Here is a 21,333-nt window from a genome sequence, read left to right on the forward strand (position 1 = left end):
CATTGAGATTTTTGGTGTTCTTGATTGAACCCGTGAGGTTTTAAAACACCCATGAGATTTCAATTTGTTCTCACAAAAACTCTTCCAATAATTTTCCGTCCAACAATTGTTGGTGTAATTAAAAAAACTTCTTAAAATGACAAAAGTGTCCTCAATTATTAGACCTCTAGAGTGGATGTGCAATCCAATCTTTGAGGTTGACTTTATCTTTTATTAAAAAAATTATGACTTAAACTTTTGTAGTAAAAATCAACAAAAGGGGTTTTACGAAAATAATTTGAAACCTCAGAAGGATTTTGTGAAAACATTAACTAGGGTGCCTGCCATATTTTAATAAATAAATAAAAAACACCACCATTCATAGTGATAGCCATTACGATCCAAGCATCATCTGAAGTATTTGGCGAAAAAAATTTCTCTGAATTCCCATTCAAAAATTTTGGGATTCTTTAAATTCCCTTCAAATTCTGAAGTTCAGAATTCTAAAAATATCTGAAGTTTTTCTTTGAACCTAATAATTTTACTTAAACAACTCTCTGTACACCTGTGGCCACATTTAAGAAATTTACAATATTGTACATCGGAATATGAATGAATCTATCACTGCCCAATCAAGGGATGAAAGACCATTGGCCATGAAAGAATTTAGTACAACAGATTTGTTACAAACCAAAAAGACTTGATAGTGATGTGAACTACAGCAAGAGCATGTAGATGATGAAAACTCTCAGTACATCACTTCCGGTGTCTTCTCTTTTGTTCAGCTCTTTGCCTTTTCTCATCCTCCCATTCGTACATCCTGCAACCTGGTTAAGGAGTCCCAATTTCCAATACACAATTGTACAACTGAAACTGAAATGACCAACAATATACGCATGTCAATGCTCATCGTAAACATATTTGGGCACCTTTTTTTCTTTTAAAATTTCATGACAATAAATATGTTCATGTGTGTATTCAGTCGGCAATTAGCAATTATCTATTAAACGCAATGCACAATGACATGAAAAATAGACATGAAGGATACGGATCAGGGTCACGACGAGTCATCTTGCTGGCTGCTTCTTTACCATGAATCCTCACACTTGGTTCCTCCAAGTACCCTGCACGCTGGACAGGGGGTCCTTTCCGGTCTCCCCTATCTCTTCCATCATATGACTGGGACAAACTAATAGAAAGGGGAGGTGGTGGAGGGGGAACTGGTGAATACTCACCAGGTTCCCCAGAAGGCGGGTGCTCTCTTTTAAGTTTCCGCCTCTTCGAAGCTGCAATTGCATCTGTCTCCTCCTTCAAGAGGTTTGCTTTCTCCCTTTCTCGCTCCCTCTCCCTCTCCTCCACCTATATACAGCAAAGCTTAAAGCATAAACATCATATGCATAATATACAATGAAACTAATGAGAAATCCATTTGAAGTTTGAGCTCAATAAATGCATTGGAAAGATAAAATTTAAACCCCTCTCTGACAGGGATAAAATTTAAACCCCTCTCTGACAGGTGCACTCATGATATTTACTAAGCAGCGAATCATAAAAAGCCTGGGACATTGAGAAATTAATAGTGGACGTGGAATGCAAACAAATAAAAAAAAAGACTGATAAGTAACTGATAATAGACCTATTAAGCTCGTGAAGAAGTGGCGGATGTGTACACAACTTGACATGGTGAAAGAATAGAAAGTTTATTTCTCAATGTGCATACTGAAGCTTATCTGGGCATAAAATCCCTATTGAAGAAGAATAGTGCCATGTAAAAAGCTCTGAACGTTACAGAGCCCCTGCTATGATAGTGAAGCTACTACAGATGATTGTCCCACACACTAGTAAACTTGCACAACTCATGAATAGCCAGGCCTTTTGGCCAACCCCATGAAATATATGAGGCGTAAGCACATGTTTTTTCGACTATTACCAAAACACTTCTATAAACCAAGATATTACTAATCACATTTATTTCAGGCATCATTACCAACATACGCTGTTCTAATTAGAATGAAAAGGGACCAGTTAACAATGCCTGAATAAGGAACCACTTAATATGACATATTGCAAGGAAGTTCCCCAAATGAAAATATAAACTAGTGCTGATACACATACCTTTATTGACAGCCCCTCACGATCTTCGCGCTTTCTATCTCTAAAATCATCTTCTCTTCTACGTTTTGAATCATCTTGTGAAATTAAAGAATTATCTTCAGATCGTCTACGCTCCTTCTCATCATGTCTCGGAGAAAGCCTTTGAGTATGCCTTGTGGTCCCAAACCTTCTATCTGCATCTTCATCTCTTCTTCCAGAACTAACTGAATGCGGAACCATGTGAGGAGGTAAGGGTGGTGGCGGAGGTAAGCTTTGCCCATGATACCGTTCATCAACATGAGATTTTTCCGTTGATATATCATTGTACCTTACTTTACCTCTGTCATCCTTAGATTTGTCAGAAAGTCTATCCACACTCCTATCCATACCCCTCTCTTGAACTTTCTCCACTGAATGCTCCCTTCCATGTCTCTCCATTGACCTGTCCCTGGATCTCTCACCTAAATCGTCTCCACGTGACTTATCAGGACGGTCCAACCTTTCCCTGTAATCCTTGTCATGTCTTTCACTGCCCTTATCTTTGGACCGATCTGAAGGCTTATCAGTGGCCTTATAAACACTTTGATCATCAGTTCCTGATTTGTCAAGATCCAACAGTCGAGCATCAACAGACCTCTCTCGGTCAGACAATCGAGCTTCGCCCTCAAAATCCCTCATTTCAGTTTCCCCTTTCCGCCGTTTACTTTGTCTGTCAGTTTCTTCAGCAGGACTGGTTCTCTTTTGCAGCTTATCACTAGACTTTGAAGCACTAGCAGAATTATCATGCCTAGGAGAATGAACAAGTCGAGAGGAATGGGGCCTCAGTGCATCAGAAGTTTCAGGACCATCTTCCTTCGGAGCAGAAACCCTTGTATTGGAAGCCTTTGCAGCTCCAACATCCACCTTTGAATCAATACCATGAATTTCTACTGATGTCTTCGCAAATGAACCTTTAGCTGATGCTGAAACTGTATTACCGTTTGCTGCGATGGCAGGAGAAACATTTGTAGACACAGCTGATGCATGACACAAGACATCTCTGCCAATTCCTTTTCCAGATCTACCATCATCTTTTGCAAGATCCTGTTTCGGTGGCTTAGCAAGTGATCCAGCAGGACCTGACCGTTTTGCTTGGGCTCTCAACTGTTAACAAATGGAAAACAGATTTTAAGGAAAAAAATAAAGAAAAGCAAGATGATAAAAGACAATAGCAAGAAAATGACTGACCACATCATAATGAAATGCCCAACAGGGACAAACAGAGATACTAATTCCACGGAACTATATCATTCTTATAACCATTAAAAAATTAGATTTAGCTCTTTATCTTTTGGCCATAAAAACTTACATACCATATTCGTGAACATCAGGGTTCAGGAATAGGCACCAGGCTTTGGAAAGAAAATTGCAAGAAGCACCACAACAGAGTGAGATTGTAGGTCAACATTCATCCCAAACTCAAGTAGTAGATGTTTTGGTCCGTAGAAGGGATACAACATGATTGCAGATGCTCTAATGATCAATATAAAAACAAACTACATAGATCATTAGAACATCTGACTTTTATCAGTTGCATCTAAGTTTAATTCTGGAGCTTCGGACTACTCCAGAACCCTACAAACTTCTGTGGGGTGATTTCAGCCTCGAGTGTTTAACAAGTATTTTCAATATCATTCTTCTCCATCACCCATATGCAAAATACCACATACTACTTTGATATCGTTTATTGATTTAGTGAACATGACAAAAATGATGTCGAGGAGGATTAAATGAAGGAAATGAAAATAAGACTAAATTAAAAATGCTTGTCTCCTACACATCCACACGAGTGCAGAATGCATTTTGCCACCATACCCTTAGTTTCTTCCAATAAAAGTGGTCATCCCGCTGTTAATTACGCTACAGCTTGAATGGAATGAAGCATGTCCAATGATACAAAAGTTAAACAGAAAAGTTCTTTTTTCTTGGTCAACATAATACCTCGGATTCAGAAGAGTTCTTTGGGGCAGCTTTTCCCATGTTTTCATCTGAGGTTCTATTCGAGGATTCATTCACTTGTTTTTTATTTTCCATAGATCTTGATGTTCCAGATTGTAAAGCAGGTGAGGACATCAGTGACTGACCATCGGAGCCACTCACCAATGAGCCAACTTTAAGTTTTAGATGCCCTTGATCAGATTTTACAGTTGAGATACTTTCTACTCTTTCCAACCTCCCATCTGAGGTTTTGGTTTTTAAAATCTGGTCTTTGACTGAGTTTGATGATTCTGGGTGTTGGGAGGGAAGGGCTCCCACTTTTCCTCCTATAGGTTCAGATTGAGAAATATTAATGGTAGAACCACTGTGTGTGGCTGCTGAATTACCAGCCGAAGACTTTGAAGCAAGTGGTGCAGACTTTAATTCAAGATATCCATTACCAAATTCTTCATCTGTAATCCATGAAGACTGCAAATGGGAAAGATAAAAACAATTAAATACCTTCATATCTGAGCTGAAAAGCAAGCTCCAAAATTTAAGACAAACCTTTCTAGCAGCCAAAGCAGCAGCAACACCAGTTGCCAACACCTTAAGGTCCTCTCTCTCATCAGCCTTTATCTTGGAAACCTGCAAGGGAGGTGTCAAAAGGAAGATGCGCATAATGATTCCAGTGAAATTCTAAATAAAAATTACTATTCAAAATAGTTCTCACCCGTTTTTCAAGATTTACACCCGTCTTTCGGGTAACTGGAAAAACACTTGAAATTTTTGACAACAGTATGAGTGCGTTACGAATTTCCATGTACTCAGTTGATTCCAGACACTGAATCAATAACTTTGTAATCCTTTGACTCCACTTCCAGTGAACCTATAAGAAAGTTAAAAGAATGAAGACATCAGACACTGAAAACAATTTTGTTTTTGGTTTTTAGTTTTCACTTTTCTTGCTAGGGATAGAGGGAAAGTATATGGGGGAAAGGGAAATCAAGGGTGAAGCAAGGTTGATGGGAGGAAGGATATAGAAACGAAGGGGAATGTATGAAACAAAAACTAGAAAGAAAAGAAACTTACGTAAAATTGTTTTCAGATTTAGTTTTTAGTTTTCATTTTGTGTGCCATTTACGTTTCTTCCACATCCTCCTTCCCACAACCATTCATCCACCCTTATTCATCTCTCTCTTCTGCCTTATATTTCCCACTCCCTCTAACAAAAAAATTAAAACTAAAACTAAACACTAAAAACAAATGGTTATCAAACATGCCCTAAACGATTTTAAAATTGAAAGTCTGTCCAAGCAAGAGCTCCATGACATGGATGAAATGGCCATGGAATAGTTGAGGTTATAAGATCAATCATGAAGTACCCTTCCTTTGGAAAGGTTCAAGTGTCCAACTGAACTATACAGTTGAAACTTGAAACGCAGAGTACACGGATAAAACAGATGTTTATACATAAACAAAAGATTAGAGAAACAGAATAACTAATTGGGAGGACAAGATTTAGCTGAATCCTTTAAAGAAAACTAAAAGACCTCTACATTAAGACCTGTAGTATTCAGTTTGAGCTTAGTGACTTCTGGTATAGCAGAAGTTAATTTTAGACATAAAAGGCCATGGACCCACCTTCATGAACTGGAAATAGGCAACTCGCTGGCTATTTGGATGTCTATAATATACAGCAAAGCCAGGCATGTTTCCACATTCGCGTTCATAAATAGATTCATCCTTCTGGAAAAAAGCATGGTTCAGCAAGAACAATCAAAAAATGGGGAAAGAGTATAGCAGTTTCAAAAGCCCATTAGACCCTCTTATATGTCCAGGACTTGTATGATCAGTGTGATTGAATGTATGATTGGATTAAAAAAAACTAAACCACCAAAAAACATAAAGTCGTCTCACCTTCCAATAGTATGCAATCTTCAACGTCTCCTGCAGAAACTTCCCAAATCTACCTACTTCATACTCAGTACAGCAGCATATCATAGGCTGTAAGGTTCTACAAATGAGAATATCAATGTGGTTGACTGTGTTAAAAAATGGTGTCCCCAGGGAATGAAGAGTGTGCACAAACATGGCACAATAGACAGCATCTGGCATACTGAAAGTACAGCGTGGAAATATACATCGCTGAAGGAACTCCACGTTGATCTTCAAAGTATCAGGGCAAGAACTCAACCATTTGTCCTTCTCCCGAGATAAACGTTTACGAACAGATGCAACATTTTCCTCGTGCTTTCGGAGTTCGCTAGTCAAGCGATCTAGGGATTCTTGAATTCTTTCCTTGTCTTTCTTCCTTTTGGTTATTGCTGAACTTGAATTATCAGAAAGCTCTTCCAGAGCTTTAAGAGCAGCATGCTGTTTCGCAATTTCAGACTCGTAACAATTTCTAGGGACATAAAGATCATAGAGCGTGAGACCCCAAAATGTCGCATAGAGATCAGGGGAGAGGCTATTCCAGGCTTTTGGAGGCAACATCGTTTTAACAGTATTAAGAAGATCCAACCACCTAATACAATTAGACAAAAACAGCAAAGAAACGCAACACAATTAGAAAAAAGGGTATGTCAAAAGTAACTAGACAAGAATAAGCTTCACATCAAGAGATGTCTAAATGCAATAAACCAGACGGTACTCTTTAGAAAAATTACGTTACGGGCTTCGATGGAGAGCCAACATCCAGAACCAAATTTCCAGAATGCTCTGCAGCTTCAGACTCTGAATTTGCAGAGGTGATACCCTGAGTGTCACTATTGTCTAGAGGCCAGAAGACATCGGAACTCCCACGGCACTTGAAGAGCCTCATTACAGGGCGATAAATTAAGAAAGCAACCTATGTCATGGAGTAAATACAATTAACAGACTATTCAGGTTCACAATTTATGTTATGTGAAAGCTGTAAGCCACTGAGGTAGACATAACTTTTGAGATAAAAAAAACACTTAACCATAAATAGATACAAAGTTCACCATTATGAGAATTTACAAATTAGGTGCTGTGATTAAGTACAGATGGAAGAAAATAATTAAAATAACTAGATATTCAAAGCACTTAACGGGGAGAGAGAGAGAGAGAGAGAGAGAGACCTCAGGATCAAGGTGGTATTGATGGACAAGATCATCAAGCGAAGGAATTAGCTGAGCATATGCTGATGTTGGTGTCACAGCACTGCAAAGAAATTCCACGTATTGAAGGAGAGTTCCATGACACCTATCAAACTGCTCGCTAACCATCTTAATGTAAGGTGCATCAGCATCTATTATGACCCTGCAGAGAATATACAAATCTCGTCAGTACATAACTGAGCTTGCCTCAGATAAAACAGTGCCCCCATGGTTCATCCACAGAATCAAAATTGTTTCATGCTGAACACAAAAGACAGATGCTTTATCAGGACATTAGAAGCATTGCATAAATCCCCTAAAAGGACTGATAAATGCCATTGGCTGTTCCTCTTAATACACACCCAAACCAAGAAAAAAGAAAAAAAAAAGACTACAGAACATGTCTACCTACAGAATGAACCAGCCCATAAAAAACTTCAAGACACCTTGCAACCAATCATCTTTGGAACAAACAAACATAAATGTTTCTTGAAAAGAATCATATAGAAATATAATGATGGATATCAAATAACAAATGAAAGCAAATAAGCTCTACAGCTTACACAGAACGATGCTGAGCAAGAAGTAACAAAAGGGGTATTGCCAGCTTCGATTCATCCTTGGGGAGCAGTGAGTCCCTTAGCCTGTTAGTGGACTTGATTAATGCCTGTAACATTATTAAAATCAACATTAACATCTTCAAAGTTAGGCAACTCAAAATCCAAAACATGCATTACTGCTTTAAACTTAACAACTTAAGCAACATTGTAAGATTAAAACATACTATTTTAATCATTCAGAAGATATCAAATATTGATAAAATAACATCTAAGAGATTATTCTACTTGCCTACTTGAATGACAGAAAATAATCAAACATTACAAGGCACCTTGTTATTGCGAGTAACACCAAAAGAAGTTGCCTGATAACGAAGAGTCTCACTGCCTGCCATGGCATCCAGCTGATCCTCAGTCAGATTCTCGGTGTAATGGACATTTGCCATTTGCTGAATAAGCTCCTGATATAATCATAGAAATATAATTCAATCTTATCAAAGCTTGAGGACAAATCATATGAATAGCAGGCATAACCATTGAACCTTGAAAATACCTGAAGGAGAACCAGCTCAATTCCTTGGCCCTTTTTCAGTTGATTCACAAGATACTGGAAAAGGCCCCTCAATTCCATAGATGGGTATTTCTTACACCTAAGAAAATAGAAAACTGAGGTGGTCAGCTTTCTTAAAAGCTAAAAGATTACAAACTTGACTCTAAAAAGAAAAAACAGGAAGAAATTAAAATTTTAATAAATTAACAACAATCATAAAACCAAAGGGAAAATAAAAAGAACAACCAATCCAATTAAACATTGTTCACCTAAATCTATCAATGTTCATTTATAAATTCAGAAGCAACTAAAAAGGAGAAATTATCAAACTCAACAGAGATAAATCAAGAAAAGAAACAAAAAATTTACATACCAAAGTGACAGTTAAGAATAACTTGACACAATTCTGACGAAAATACATAAATTGAAAAATAAATAAAAGACGTCCTTAAGCGACTATGAATAGTATCTCAAATGCAAAATAAACATATTGCTATCCTAAATTATGCAAAAAGAATTCTATGTCCTCAGATCAGTGATTAGAAATTATATCACCCATACACCATGGAAAGATGGACAAAACATCACTATGAAAGAGAAAAAAGGAATCAAGCATCATCTGTTGAATCTATTTTGTCTATTCAGACAATCTAGAATGTAACATTTTCTGACCATCAATTAAAGTCTCCCTTTCAATGTCCACAAATTTCCTAGCTCCATTCATACAGCCTTGTTTTTTCAGAGAAGAAACAAATTTTTATTAATGAAAAGGAAATTACAATCTGCGGTCAAGCAGTCGACAGCAAAACAGGTGAAACGAAAAAAACTCTTATTTCAACAAGAATGATCAAATAGAAGCTACAACGTGAGACAATTACAACTAAACCACAGACCCGAGTTTAACAACTCTAACCATCAACTCACAGTTGCCTTCCAATCTAAATAGATAGAATGAAATGAAAGCTCCTTGAATTCCACTGGAACTGAAGGCCAAAAGAAAGACCGAAAACTTTGCTTTTTCTCCCAGAGCTCCCCCGATCCCACTCCTTCAATAATTTCAAAGATTCTTCTATTTTGTCCCCAAAAAACCACCCACATTACAGCTAACACAATACAAACCCCAATCACTTTAGCTTTTTTACCCCTCCCAGCCACTTTGTGCTTTTCATACAGTAAGGAATAACAATCTCTCGGGACAAACCAACTCAAAAGTTATTTCCCCAAACAACCTCCATCATAGACTTAAAGTAATAAAAGGCGGGCAGTGAAAAAACATGTGATTGGCACTTTCCCCACCTCCTTCACAGATAACACACCATTGAGGAGAAAAACAAAAATTAGGCCTCCTCCTCTGAACCATATCGCAAATATTGACTAACCATACACCACAGGCCACGCCAAAATTTTCTCTTTTGATGGGACCATTGCTTTCTAAAACTGCCAATAAGGCTGAAAGGAAAGATGTTCAGGCTTGTCATAAAGAAATCTGACAAAGTACTTGCACAAAATTCTCCTCAGGATCTAACATTCATTTCCAAGAATCTAGTCTAGTTTGTGAAAGGTGCACACTTTCTAACAGCAGTAATGCAGATAGCCCCCTCCACCTCTGCCTCATTCAGATTTCTCCTGAAACCAAAGTCCCAACTATATGGAGAAGTAAAACAAATCACAAGGCTGGAAATGTTTTAATCTTTTAATGTCAAGTGCAACAGTATTTGAAATAGGCTTCCCAGAGTTCTCTTTCCCCTACCCAGAGATCCTTCCAGAAACTTACCCTTAAACCATTACCAGCACCAAACTCGCAACACGATAAAAAAAGGATGGAGTACTTGAAAAATATCTTTCCATGGATTCCAACTTGATCCTCTTTCCACCAGCTTGGTATCCCAGCCTGGCCTATCCCATATTTGCTTCTGACCACTGAATACCATAAAGCTTTCTCCTCCAAATGGAACCTCCAAAGCCGTTTTCTTAGCAAAGCTTTTCCCCTACCCAGAGATCCTTCCAGAAACTTACCCTTAAACCATTACCAGCACCAAACTCGCAACATGAGAAAAAAGGATGGAGTACTTGAAAAAATATCTTTCCATGGATTCCGACTTGGTCCTCTTTCCACCAGCTTGGAATCCCAGCCTGGCCTATTCCATATATGCTTCTGACCACTGAATACCATAAACATTTCTTCTCCAAATGGCATCTCCAAAGCCATTTTCTTAGCAAAGCTTTACTCCTCAATAGTTTCCCCAATCCCAGGCTAATCTGCAACCCGGAAACTGAAGTGAAGAATCCAAGTATATATCTAGACTTTGTATAATGGTGCAAACATGCAGAATGACTCAAATAAATGCCAAAAAGTCAAAAGGGGAAAAGGAAAGGGATGAACAAAAATAAACAAATAAAGCTCAAGAGAGTAACCGAATCGTACAAACCCAAAATAAGCAATCAACTAAGGACAATGCATATCAACTACTATATGGCATAAACAAATATGGTAATTCCAAATAAGCGTATCAAAAATACATATAGAAGCCATAAGACGAAAAAGACATACAAGTGACCCCAAAATGAAGCCAAAGATTGAAGCCAGTCTGACACGTTAAGGCCATCCTCTTTTAGCTTATCACGCCCTCCTTGTGCAAGACGCTCAATCACAACATATTCCAAAACGTCATACTCCAGCTGGACAGAAACACGCATATAAAAATATTAGCAAAGAAAGCATGGGCATAAAAATATGTATATAACATTTATATAACATCCACACACGAAAGCCAAATCCAAGAAGCAACATCATAAAGTAGCAAAATAGAGTGAAAGCTATTCTGCAAAGAAAGGTGCCTCATGCTGGAGTATAAAGTCTCAAGAAATGCACTAGAATATCATGCTGGAAAACGGAGAACCAACCACAAAAGTTAAGATCACCGAATATCATCCTTAGGGCATTAAACTTGAAAACCATCTCTCCAGAAGGCCAAATCTGGAGAAGGAAAAAAAAACACTCATTGTAATTTCCAAGGATCCTACTTAAGACTCTAAAAGATTATTGATTAAATTACTGGCTACGACTACTACTACATAAAATCACAACAGAACTTTATTCCAGCCAAGTATCTTCCTGGTAATTCTTAAGCACCAAATGTTAAGCATAACTAATTCTAAATTCCACTAAGTGGTCTTTCAGAACACAAAAAGGTAACTATAACGACGACGTAGTACAATAACTACTCCTATATGGTGTTTACAAGGAGCAGAGAAAATTTCCATCAAAAGCTTGATTAAAGATCAGTTAAGAGGATGCCTGGCCATGGAATCGTCATACATAATCTTTTAGGTAGAACACATAGACCAAAATATAGGCCTCCACCGCCTCGTATACAGTGACAAAAAATTCACTAGTATGAAGACGTGTCAAAGCTGTTTCACTGTCAATCAAGAGCTTATGAACAGTGTCAAAATAATTTTTAAAATGGTAACCAAATATAAGTAATTTTGACAAAAAATGTATAAAAGTTGGATACAGATGGACACACACGGATACCAGTGCTGTATCCTAATGTGCCCAACATAGAAAATTTATACAAATTGTCCTACAAAACCACAGGTTGTCTCATAATCAACTACAACGACGGAGGACAACATTTTGAGTAAGATAACAGGAGGGACAAAACAGATAGCTGGTATACAACCCGATTACACCCATTCAAATCAACAGTCTTAACAGTAGTCATAGAAGGGAAAGAGAAAGATGAAGAAAAAAAATTTAACACAACAAAATAGAAATTCACACCTGAGTCAAATACTTAAATGCATCTACAACAGGAGTAATCATATCTCTGTATGCCTCAATCTGCACATAATATCAATAGATTAACAATTGCTTGTGCACAAACACTAAAATACAAAAAACAAAATATCAAAGATTCCAAAAGACAAAGTGAAAGTATAATCACTAATAAGGCAAGACCTGATGAACAATTGTTCTAAGTACAGTCATTGGATTTGCATGAGCTAACTTTGCAACCATCCGACCTAGCTGCTTCAAATTTTCTTTTGCAAGGCGTTTCAAAATTCTTCTAGTGTCCAACTATAAAGAGGAAAAATAAAAGACATATCAGTGATGCTTTTAGGGCATTAAGCATGCAACATACAACAATGAAAAAAGTGTAAATCCAGGCATATTCAGAAAGCAGGGAAGACTCAAGAAGAAAATATTTGTTGTACCTTGGCTGTTTGCCTTGCGGCTAAAACCATAGGAATGCGTTCATCTTCTTTCTCCCACTCACCATATAAACGATACCGCACCTAAGCAGACGAGATTTATCTAGCAAGAGTGTCTACCATACAAAATAAATTCTCAAAAGTGAAGAATCAAATATCTTTGATGCAAGGCCAACCTCATAGGGGAGTAGACTCATCACTTCCCAGATCTCCTGTCCAACGGCTGGATTTGCAGGTACCAATTGTAAAGAAGGAAGTAGACATGTTCCCAAGGCTTCCTCTATCCTTGACTTTGCTTCCTTAAGGTGCAGACGAGGATTCCCGACAAAAACATAACTGGGATCCACGACTCGTTCACCACTGCTTACAAGATCAAGTGCAGACGAGTAATAACCTCTCAATACTCTACATACCTACACCAAAAATGAGATAGAATCAGTCAATCCTTAAGTTATAAGGAGATAAAATCTCAAAAAGAAAAAAAAAAATATACATGAAGATAAGATATAAAATTTGCACCTTCTGCAGCAACAAAGTATCGCGATAAAGATAGGGTCCAGCACAAGCAAGCATCTGAAAAAGTTCTTTGGGAAGGTCAACAAATGATCCATGTCTTGACGAATTTTCTGTATGAATTACATCAACACTGGTTCCTGAGGAAGACCCAAAACTTAGGAGATGTGCTCGGCGAACAGTGTCATATGCAGAAGAGATTGTTTTTTCAATGAGCCTGGACACAAATATCGAATAATTATTAGAAAGAAAAAGTAGATGCCCTACCCCTGCCAAAGCTGAGAATGGGCATGCGCAAAAGGAGGCGGCTAGAGAAAGCCAAGTTAAAACTCTTCAAATGCACTCAAAAACAACCATGCACAATCAGCCACCCATCTGCACTTAGTTTGTGCATGCATGTCTATGAGAGCACATTCGGTCAAGTCACAAGTAGCTCATAGTATAAAACAAAAGAAGAGTGAATAAAATATATTAGATTTACCTGAACAAGCTATTACAGATTTGAATATGTTCAACAGGATGTAGAGGTGAGAGACGCTCAAATAGCAAATGTGCATGGTACCTGATGAGCGGAAATTCAATAACAAATGAGATCTTTAAAATCTACACAGAATAAAGGCTATTGCACAAAACTGAACATCAGTTCAAAACTTCAAACAAGCTGAATTCATTATATTTTGAAACGAACTTGAACACTTCCACCTCTGATTGTATATATGCATGACAAACAAAAATCAAATACCAATCTTCATGCAGACAGCTGACAAAGAATTGGTTAGGACAAGTATAAACCATTCTAGCCTTTTCACATAATTCCCAAGCCCTGGTGTTGTGAAATTCCAGTCAATTGAAAGCATCTAGGTTAACAAAATCAAATAAGTACAACATGGTTCAACAGATCACCATCATTGTTGCAAACATAGTAAACCATACATTTACAGAATTTTGACATGACAAAAATTTAGAATGATCATCAAGAAGGCAGCCAAGGACCTTTAGTTCATAAACGAATTTCATCAAAGAAATAATATAACTGGAAAGATAATATTGTAGGGTAAGACCGCATAACAGACAAAGAACTGGCTCAAAAAAGGACAGTGCATACATGAAAGCAACCAGTTCAAGAGCTCTATTACCAATTTAAGCAAGCAGCAATCACTTATAGAGTAATAACCAGTGTAAACAAGAAACGAAGAAATAAGTACAGAACTCAGAAATCATTAAGGGGGAAAGGCTGGGAACCAGAAGATCCCAAGTACAAGCAAACATACCAGTCATTTACAGAAAGAAAACCAGTGAGCAAGCCCAAAGTTTGATTATTTTCACACTCTGTAGACCGCTCACCAACTGCCTCTGTTTCCATGTCTAAAGCGGCAAAGAGGTCTATTGTCACGTCTCCTTGTTTCTCATCATCCATGAGATCCTTCCCAGTAGCAGCAAGATTTATTTTACCAATTTTGTTAGCCTGCAAATATTAGCAGATATACAAGTAAAAATGGAAAGCATAGCCTTTCATATAAGAGTAAACAGACTTTGAAGGCGTAAGCAAGTAAAGCCGCTACCATAACTAAAAGAAATATACTTGAAACGCTCTCTACAGAAAAATCAGGTATGATCAAATAACATAGCATCCACCTGACACAATATACACAATTTTCTTGTCCACCAATGCCCTAAAATCCATAGGCTGGGAAAGGGAAGCACATAACATACAACTGAAACATAGCATGTGCAATGGAAATAAGTTGTAGCCTCATACATTAGTAACCATGCAGAAAAACTCCCAAGATAACAGATGTTACACATCACATAACATACAATTGAAACATAGCATATGCAATGGAAATAAGTTGTCGCCTCAAACATTAGTAACCATGCAGAAAAACTCCCGCAATAACAGATGTTACAAATCAGATAACAAAGTTATAACCCATATTTTATACAGATAATAAAGTTATACCTCATCAAGTCGCTTGGAAGAGAAAGCACTATAATGTTCAAATGCTTCATCATCCTTGGGAAGTAGATGAGCATATCTGTCAAAGACATTAATGAAAAAAATCACCAGGAGGCCCAGCACAAATAGAACTCTAATTCAGATCATCAAGGAAACTGAATACATGGGCAGATAATGAACAGCATAACAGCACATATAAAAATGATAAGAAAACATATATAAATTAACCAACCACAATTAAAAGATGTCAAAGATATAAACAAGAACTAATTCCAGACTCGACAGTGGTTTACATGTAATTTAATCCTCCTGTAGCTCCATCCAGTATTTACCACTAAGAAATATTCATTATAAATCTTGCACTCATGCTATTATGCAATTGCCTCACTGTATTCAAGCATAGTACCAGAACTTGTCACACCCTTAGGTTTGATCATTGTTAAGGTTTCAATCAAAAAACTGTAAACACAGTTTACGCACCTTAGGAGTGCATCATGCACACAATTACCAAAATCAAGTTCAAGTTAGCACCACACTCCCTCAATATTAGAGTCATTGATCCCTAAGCAAGATGTGTCTCAATATTAGAGTCATTGATCCCTAACCTTAGGAGTGCATCACTAGCATCTGTAGATGTGTCTCACCACTCCCCAAGGACTCTATATTTGCAAGCCATACTTTAAGCTTACCAGCTACTGTACTTAAGCACTATGAAACAGCCCATGACAAGGCACACAGACTCACCCATAAGTGTGGTTGCTAGATAAACATAGTGATTGCCGGCAGACTATGAAATTTAATAGTCACTAGCCTTTCAATAGAAATTACCCTGCATCTCAGCTAACGATGTGATTATGAGTAAGGCTGAATCCAAGCTACACCAAGATAGTCACAAATGGCCCATAGCAGCACCACAGAAACCCATGAATCTTGTACTATCCATGATGATCTAAGAATATACAGCACACTAGTCTGCCCTTGCGCTTACCTAACTAAACACATGCTTGTGGGTGCTAAGTCAATGCTCCCACATGATGGGCAATGACATTGCCCTTTCAACTTCATCCGTTCCAAGAGGAAACATTATCCATGATTGAATCAAAATAATTAAACTCAACTAAAAATCCCAACAAATACAAAAATCACCAAAGGAAAACTCACATGCTATCAAGATCAATAAATTCCTCCTTCACCAACAAAGCTGTAAGCTTATAAAGTCCAAATGGCACCGGACTATTTACTTCCAAACGCTGATAATATTGAAATTTAAAACCAAGGATTTGTGAAGCATGAGACTGCAAAAGATGATGAAGTAGTGAGTTAAATCAAAATTATCAAAATATAGCATGCTAGTTTAAGTTGGTAAATAGAATATCCTTACCTTCGGAAAAATTGGTATCAGCTCCAAAAATACATTACTATCTGGCTGAAGTTCAAAGTACTCCAAAACCTAACCGAAGAAAAGTATTGAAGAGAAAATAGTGAATCATAGAACATCAAATTCTTAGTAAAAGCATAGAAAAAGACAATACTTGGCTCCTGATGCATCAGGATCAGGAGGAGCTCCTCCTTATATGGAGATGTGACTCATCTAGTAGTGGACACCTGTCCACAATTAAAATATAAAATAAAAAAAGTTGAAGCAAACACAAACAGTTCCTCCTGATGCATCAGGATCCAAGCATTGTCCAAAAAGAAAACACAGGCTGTACAGAAAACTAAGTACAAATAAGGTAAATAGTGACAACTTACAATATCAAAGACATGATTTGGATCCAGATCAAAATGTCCAATTAATGACTGCAAGGATCAGTCTAATCAGGAAGATGAAAAGTATATAGAAGAAAAAAGAGTGGAGAAAAATATATCAAAGCTAAACCTTTATAATGCCTATTGTTGCTGCTGCATTGTGTGATGAAGTTTCTGAGTTTTGGCAAAGAAGGGTAACCTACAAATAAACAAGGCAATAAATATACATAATTACATGTCTCAAACCTACTGATATTAAACCGCATGCTTCAACCAAGATGTCCCTCATTAGATAGAGAGGACACGACAAACTTTATATTCATGAAAGGGAAGAAAAAGTGATAACTTAAATGTGACTTCACCATGGAAGCAAACAAAATGGTAAAACACACTGCTAACGAAGTACCTTAAGCTAAATCCAACCAACTATAACATGAGTCACAAAATATAAAAAAGAATACATACGAGGACTTCTCCCATGATGTTGAAACAGAAGTAAAAAGGAAATGTAATACAATAGAACATTTTCTCTGCATAACATCGTATAGTTGCAACAATGACTGAATCTGAAAGTTAAAAAAGTAGAATAAAAATTGTTTTTAAAAAAATGAAGTCTTACCCATTTGCAATGCATTCATTCATGAAGTTGCAAACGTGATGACTTACCAAGCAAAAATCCAATGGCCGACTCAGTAAAACCAGACTTTAACTAAATAAACATATTACCTAGCTTATGTGGAAACTCAGAACAGTTATATCTCTCCAATCATATATATGGAGAGAGTACAGAGACTACCAACTACACACTTCTAGATACATGTAGTTTATCAAGATTCAATCTATAAATTCGAAGGTGATGCTAAACCTCCAACCTGAATACCCGACTCTAATCACTAGATTCACAACTACATACAATGCCTAAAGGCAGAAGTTTAGTTTAGGAGATTCTGAAAGCAGCTGCACTCAAACTCATCAAATAGTCGATTTCTTTCAATAAAACTAGAATTAACAAGAATTAAGATTTAATTGGTTACATTAAAATTTAACTTATGTATACTATAAACTCTGAACTTATGATGATCTTTATCTTGGAAACAATGAGTTGAATCAATTGATAAAATAAAAGTTCCATAACAAGAATAAAGTGCGGGCACGTAAAAGCTAAATACCAGCAAAATAATTAACAAGATAAATGTCTTCTTTTTTTTATCAATAATATTCCCACTAGTGTAGCACATTGAGTAAACTTCCAAAGGATATTATCAATAATAATCTTACTAGCTTGGCATAGCCCTCGCTCTCTTCTCGAAGAAGGTTAAACTTTGTTTGCTGATATAGAAGACGGGTGTTTACTCTGACCTGAAATTAAAAGCATGCACATCAACTTAGATCGTATTCAAGATTCCTGCTTCAACATATTGATTATTTCAAGCTAAACCTTTTTTCTCTATAAGATCCTTTTCATAGCAAACTTATGCTTGCCATATTTTGTTAGGAACCATGCACATCATTATACACAATTCCAAGCCTCACTTTGTTGAAACAAACTATTGCATTTAGATCTCCCTATAACAATCAGTTGCAAAGGTTGACACTAACGTTAATGTACACCTAATGATATTAACAACTGACAAGAAAACATATAAATAATACATTATAAAGTATATAGAATTGACATCAACGGGGATTTTTTACGAGATAAAAAAAAAATTTAAAAGTTCACCAATGGCATGCAAGATTCTATTTGGACAAACTCATGTCAGGATGATACTGTTAAAAAGGACAATTACAACACAATGTCGGTTCATATTTTGGGCAAGGCCACCATCATATGAGCACATAGCTACACACTAATAATCTTCTTACCTCTTTACTCTTCAATTCCTGAGCCTTTATCTTGATCATTTCAGCCTCCCACAAAAATTCTTCCTACAATTTGTGAAGCATATATGCATAAGTTCTTTTTCATACAAGAAGATTGAAAACAGCGCCAACGAAGAAAAAACCATGACCAGATAACCATCAGGTAAACTAGGACAAGGATAAGTGTTCACCTCACAGCGTTCCTGGAAAAGTCTCAACGGAACTAAGGAAGATTCCACCAACCATTTAGCCTGAGAAACAGAAAACAACTAAACAATAAGTAACCAGGCTCAGAAAAATCTAGATAAAATCACAAACAGAAAAGGAAAGGGCAGGGTGGACAAATAGAAAAGATGCTCCAACAACCAATATGCATAGTGAAGAAGACAATGGACACCAATAAAGTACAAGACTCCTGTTTCGAATGTAGTGCCTTTTAACCAAGTACTAACCAATTTTATAAGACGAGCACGATGCTCTCCAGGCATTCTAATCTGCAAATTAAGTGAACTTCCACATGTCAGCAAGAACAGCCAGATAAACATCATATATTAGTGGGTCATTGATTAAAAAATTGATAACATTAAGCTTAAACATAATATGCCATAAAAACAAAAAAACAAAATCAAAGGCAACAGTGGAACACCAAAATCGTTATCTCCCGACAATTAAGCAGAACCCACACATGCAGAAGCTTGCAGAAACTGTTAAAAATCCAACTTCCTCATAGTTGCTTTCTCAAAGGCCCCATTTTCAATAGTTTACCTTGCTTTTCCAACAAAGTTTATTTATAAGACAGACAAATTGCACCCATGCAGCCACATCCCTCTCGTAATACTACTTGTTATTATCAACCATTTGCAACAATTTCTCCTACAAATGATACTAAGGATCAATGACATTAAAGCATCAAAATAATATCAAGATGTGCATCCAAACATCTGAAGATCAAGCACTAGCATCCAATTAAAATGACATCAAAACTATACATCCGCATCCATTCATTAAGTGAACAATCTCAGAGTTTACAGAAAGAAGTCCACTCTAAAAGGGAAATGTTACAAAAGCACCGTAAGCGATACCACAAATGAAGTAGGAAAACAGCCAACAGAAGTTGTTTTCAATTTCTAAACAAAACTCATGCTTCTCTCCAGCACAATCTCAGCTTTAAGCTTTATGGAAACAATCCATTTCAAAAAGAATATTTTATAGAAGCACTGCAAGTGATCCCACACACATAGTAGGAGGAATACAGCCAAAATCTACCACACCAACCTCATTTGTGGCCAACTTAAACTACTCTCAAGAGATTACATAAGACGCTAATATAGTGTAGACCAAATTTCTCAATCAAAAGTTTGAAATACAAGCAAAACTTGTAATGAATAGGGTTGCAAATTGTATCCACTGGTTCTGCTAAACCAAATTGTACAATTTAATACTAAAAAGACAACAATGGAATGATACCTATGGGTAAGAATCACTTGAAACCAAAGCCACTAGAACTTGCCTGCTTAAGAAGGAAGCCATCAAAAGCCCATTTCAAGAAAGAGGCTTCTGATCATAATTGCACCACACGTTGTTAGGACAATCAAATGCAAAAAATAATTTCAAGTGTAGTGGTTTTATGGCATGTTTGTTCCTGCTATTCACAAACACTCACCCCTAAATTAATCCCATCGATATTACATAAAGCGGTAGGCTCCCTTTATATTAGGATTCAGTTCCCTAAGGATTTAAACTACAATTGCTCAAGATCCAAAGTTCTTCATCTAATTTCACTGTTTAAAAGAAAAACTAACACACTTCAAGCAAATAATAAACAACTCACATCTTGAGACAATTGGGTGACAATATCCGCAAAACTGGAAGCCAACTCTTCGTCCGAAACCTTATCAGAGAACTCAACTGAATCCAACGCTGCTTTACACTTCTGCAATGGCAATTCCCCAGAAACCTAACAACCAAAAACACAAAATTCAATCCAAAACCCTTAACAATTGCTTAAAAATCATATTGAAAGAGAAAAGGGGGCATCTTGAGCTGACCATGGTGGAGCAGAGCTCGTAGAGGAATCGAAGCATGGGAACGGGGTCTGCGAGCTTGAAATTAGAGGTGCCATTCTTCCATTCACGAACGCAGTCCTCTCTAACGTATGCACGCTCTACAGGTGGGAGAGACATGCTCATAGAGCTTGCAAGACCCTACAGACACTGTGAGTCGAGTTCAATGTCAACCTTATAGTGCCTTAGCGTACCCGTTTTTCACAACGACAACGAAGAAGAGATGGGAGGGCAGGTCGGTCTGGTTCAACTGGAAAAAACGACAACGGAGGAACCTAGGGATTTCGACGAAGGAAGATCGTGGTGCGATAATGGGCTCGGTGTGAAAATATGGAGGGCCCAGATAGCAGTAGCGATGGATTAGGGCTTTCTCAATCTATTTGGTCCTAAACCCAATATCCCCTCCAAAAAGTAACTATTTGAGTTTTGTCCGACTCAAATTGTTTTTTCTCCAAACTCTTCCGACTCAAATTTGAAGTTTGTAACTTTATTAAATTGTTTAAGAATGATTTAAATTTTTTTTTTCTTTATGATTAACTTTTCTTCAATTGATATTTTTAAATAATTTCATAATTTAATTTTTTTGAACAATTTAACTTTTAAAAATTAAAATTCCATAAAAAATAATTTTATTTGAGAAATATGTGAGTATTTACAGAGTTTGGATATGATTTCAATTAATTTAAAATATTTTTTACGAGTTAAATTTTAA

At 36.9% G+C, this 21,333-nt stretch overlaps 1 protein-coding gene across 2 annotated transcripts; it reads right to left on the bottom strand.

Annotated features, from left to right (window-relative positions):
- Positions 400-20,956, bottom strand: LOC18782887 (THO complex subunit 2). Of its 2 annotated transcripts, XM_020559044.1 has the most exons (32): positions 20,607-20,956; positions 20,390-20,515; positions 19,011-19,052; positions 18,750-18,809; positions 18,562-18,624; positions 17,974-18,054; positions 16,826-16,894; positions 16,699-16,746; positions 16,328-16,396; positions 16,108-16,241; positions 14,950-15,025; positions 14,261-14,454; positions 13,471-13,551; positions 12,996-13,206; positions 12,653-12,889; positions 12,480-12,560; positions 12,223-12,342; positions 12,046-12,105; positions 10,810-10,937; positions 8,262-8,358; positions 8,041-8,169; positions 7,715-7,818; positions 7,134-7,314; positions 6,699-6,880; positions 5,950-6,556; positions 5,674-5,778; positions 4,763-4,918; positions 4,597-4,677; positions 4,054-4,518; positions 2,095-3,216; positions 1,028-1,338; positions 400-799 (listed from the first exon to the last, which is right to left on the bottom strand). In XM_020559044.1, the coding sequence occupies exons 1-32, from the start codon at positions 20,745-20,747 to the stop codon at positions 736-738; spliced, it is 5,625 nt and encodes a 1,874-aa protein (XP_020414633.1). In that variant the 5' UTR covers positions 20,748-20,956; the 3' UTR covers positions 400-735. The 2 variants fall into 2 exon arrangements, with proteins under 2 accessions (XP_020414633.1, XP_020414634.1); XM_020559045.1 differs by lacking the exon at positions 5,674-5,778.

Source organism: Prunus persica, chromosome G3, assembly GCF_000346465.2.
Source record: "Prunus persica cultivar Lovell chromosome G3, Prunus_persica_NCBIv2, whole genome shotgun sequence".
Lineage (NCBI taxonomy): Eukaryota > Viridiplantae > Streptophyta > Magnoliopsida > Rosales > Rosaceae > Prunus > Prunus persica.

What these genes read in the sequence shown, in the direction of transcription:
- LOC18782887 (XM_020559044.1), bottom strand. Translation starts at nt 20,747, where the DNA reads ATGAGCATGTCTCTCCCACCTGTAGAGCGTGCATACGTTAGAGAGGAC. An exon ending in TGATACCAATTTTTCCGAAG is followed by an intron (nt 16,242 to 16,327) that starts GTAAGGATATTC and finishes CATCTTTTGCAG; the next exon opens with TCTCATGCTTCACAAATCCT. An exon ending in ATACTTTGTTGCTGCAGAAG is followed by an intron (nt 12,890 to 12,995) that starts GTGCAAATTTTA and finishes TTTTTGGTGTAG; the next exon opens with GTATGTAGAGTATTGAGAGG.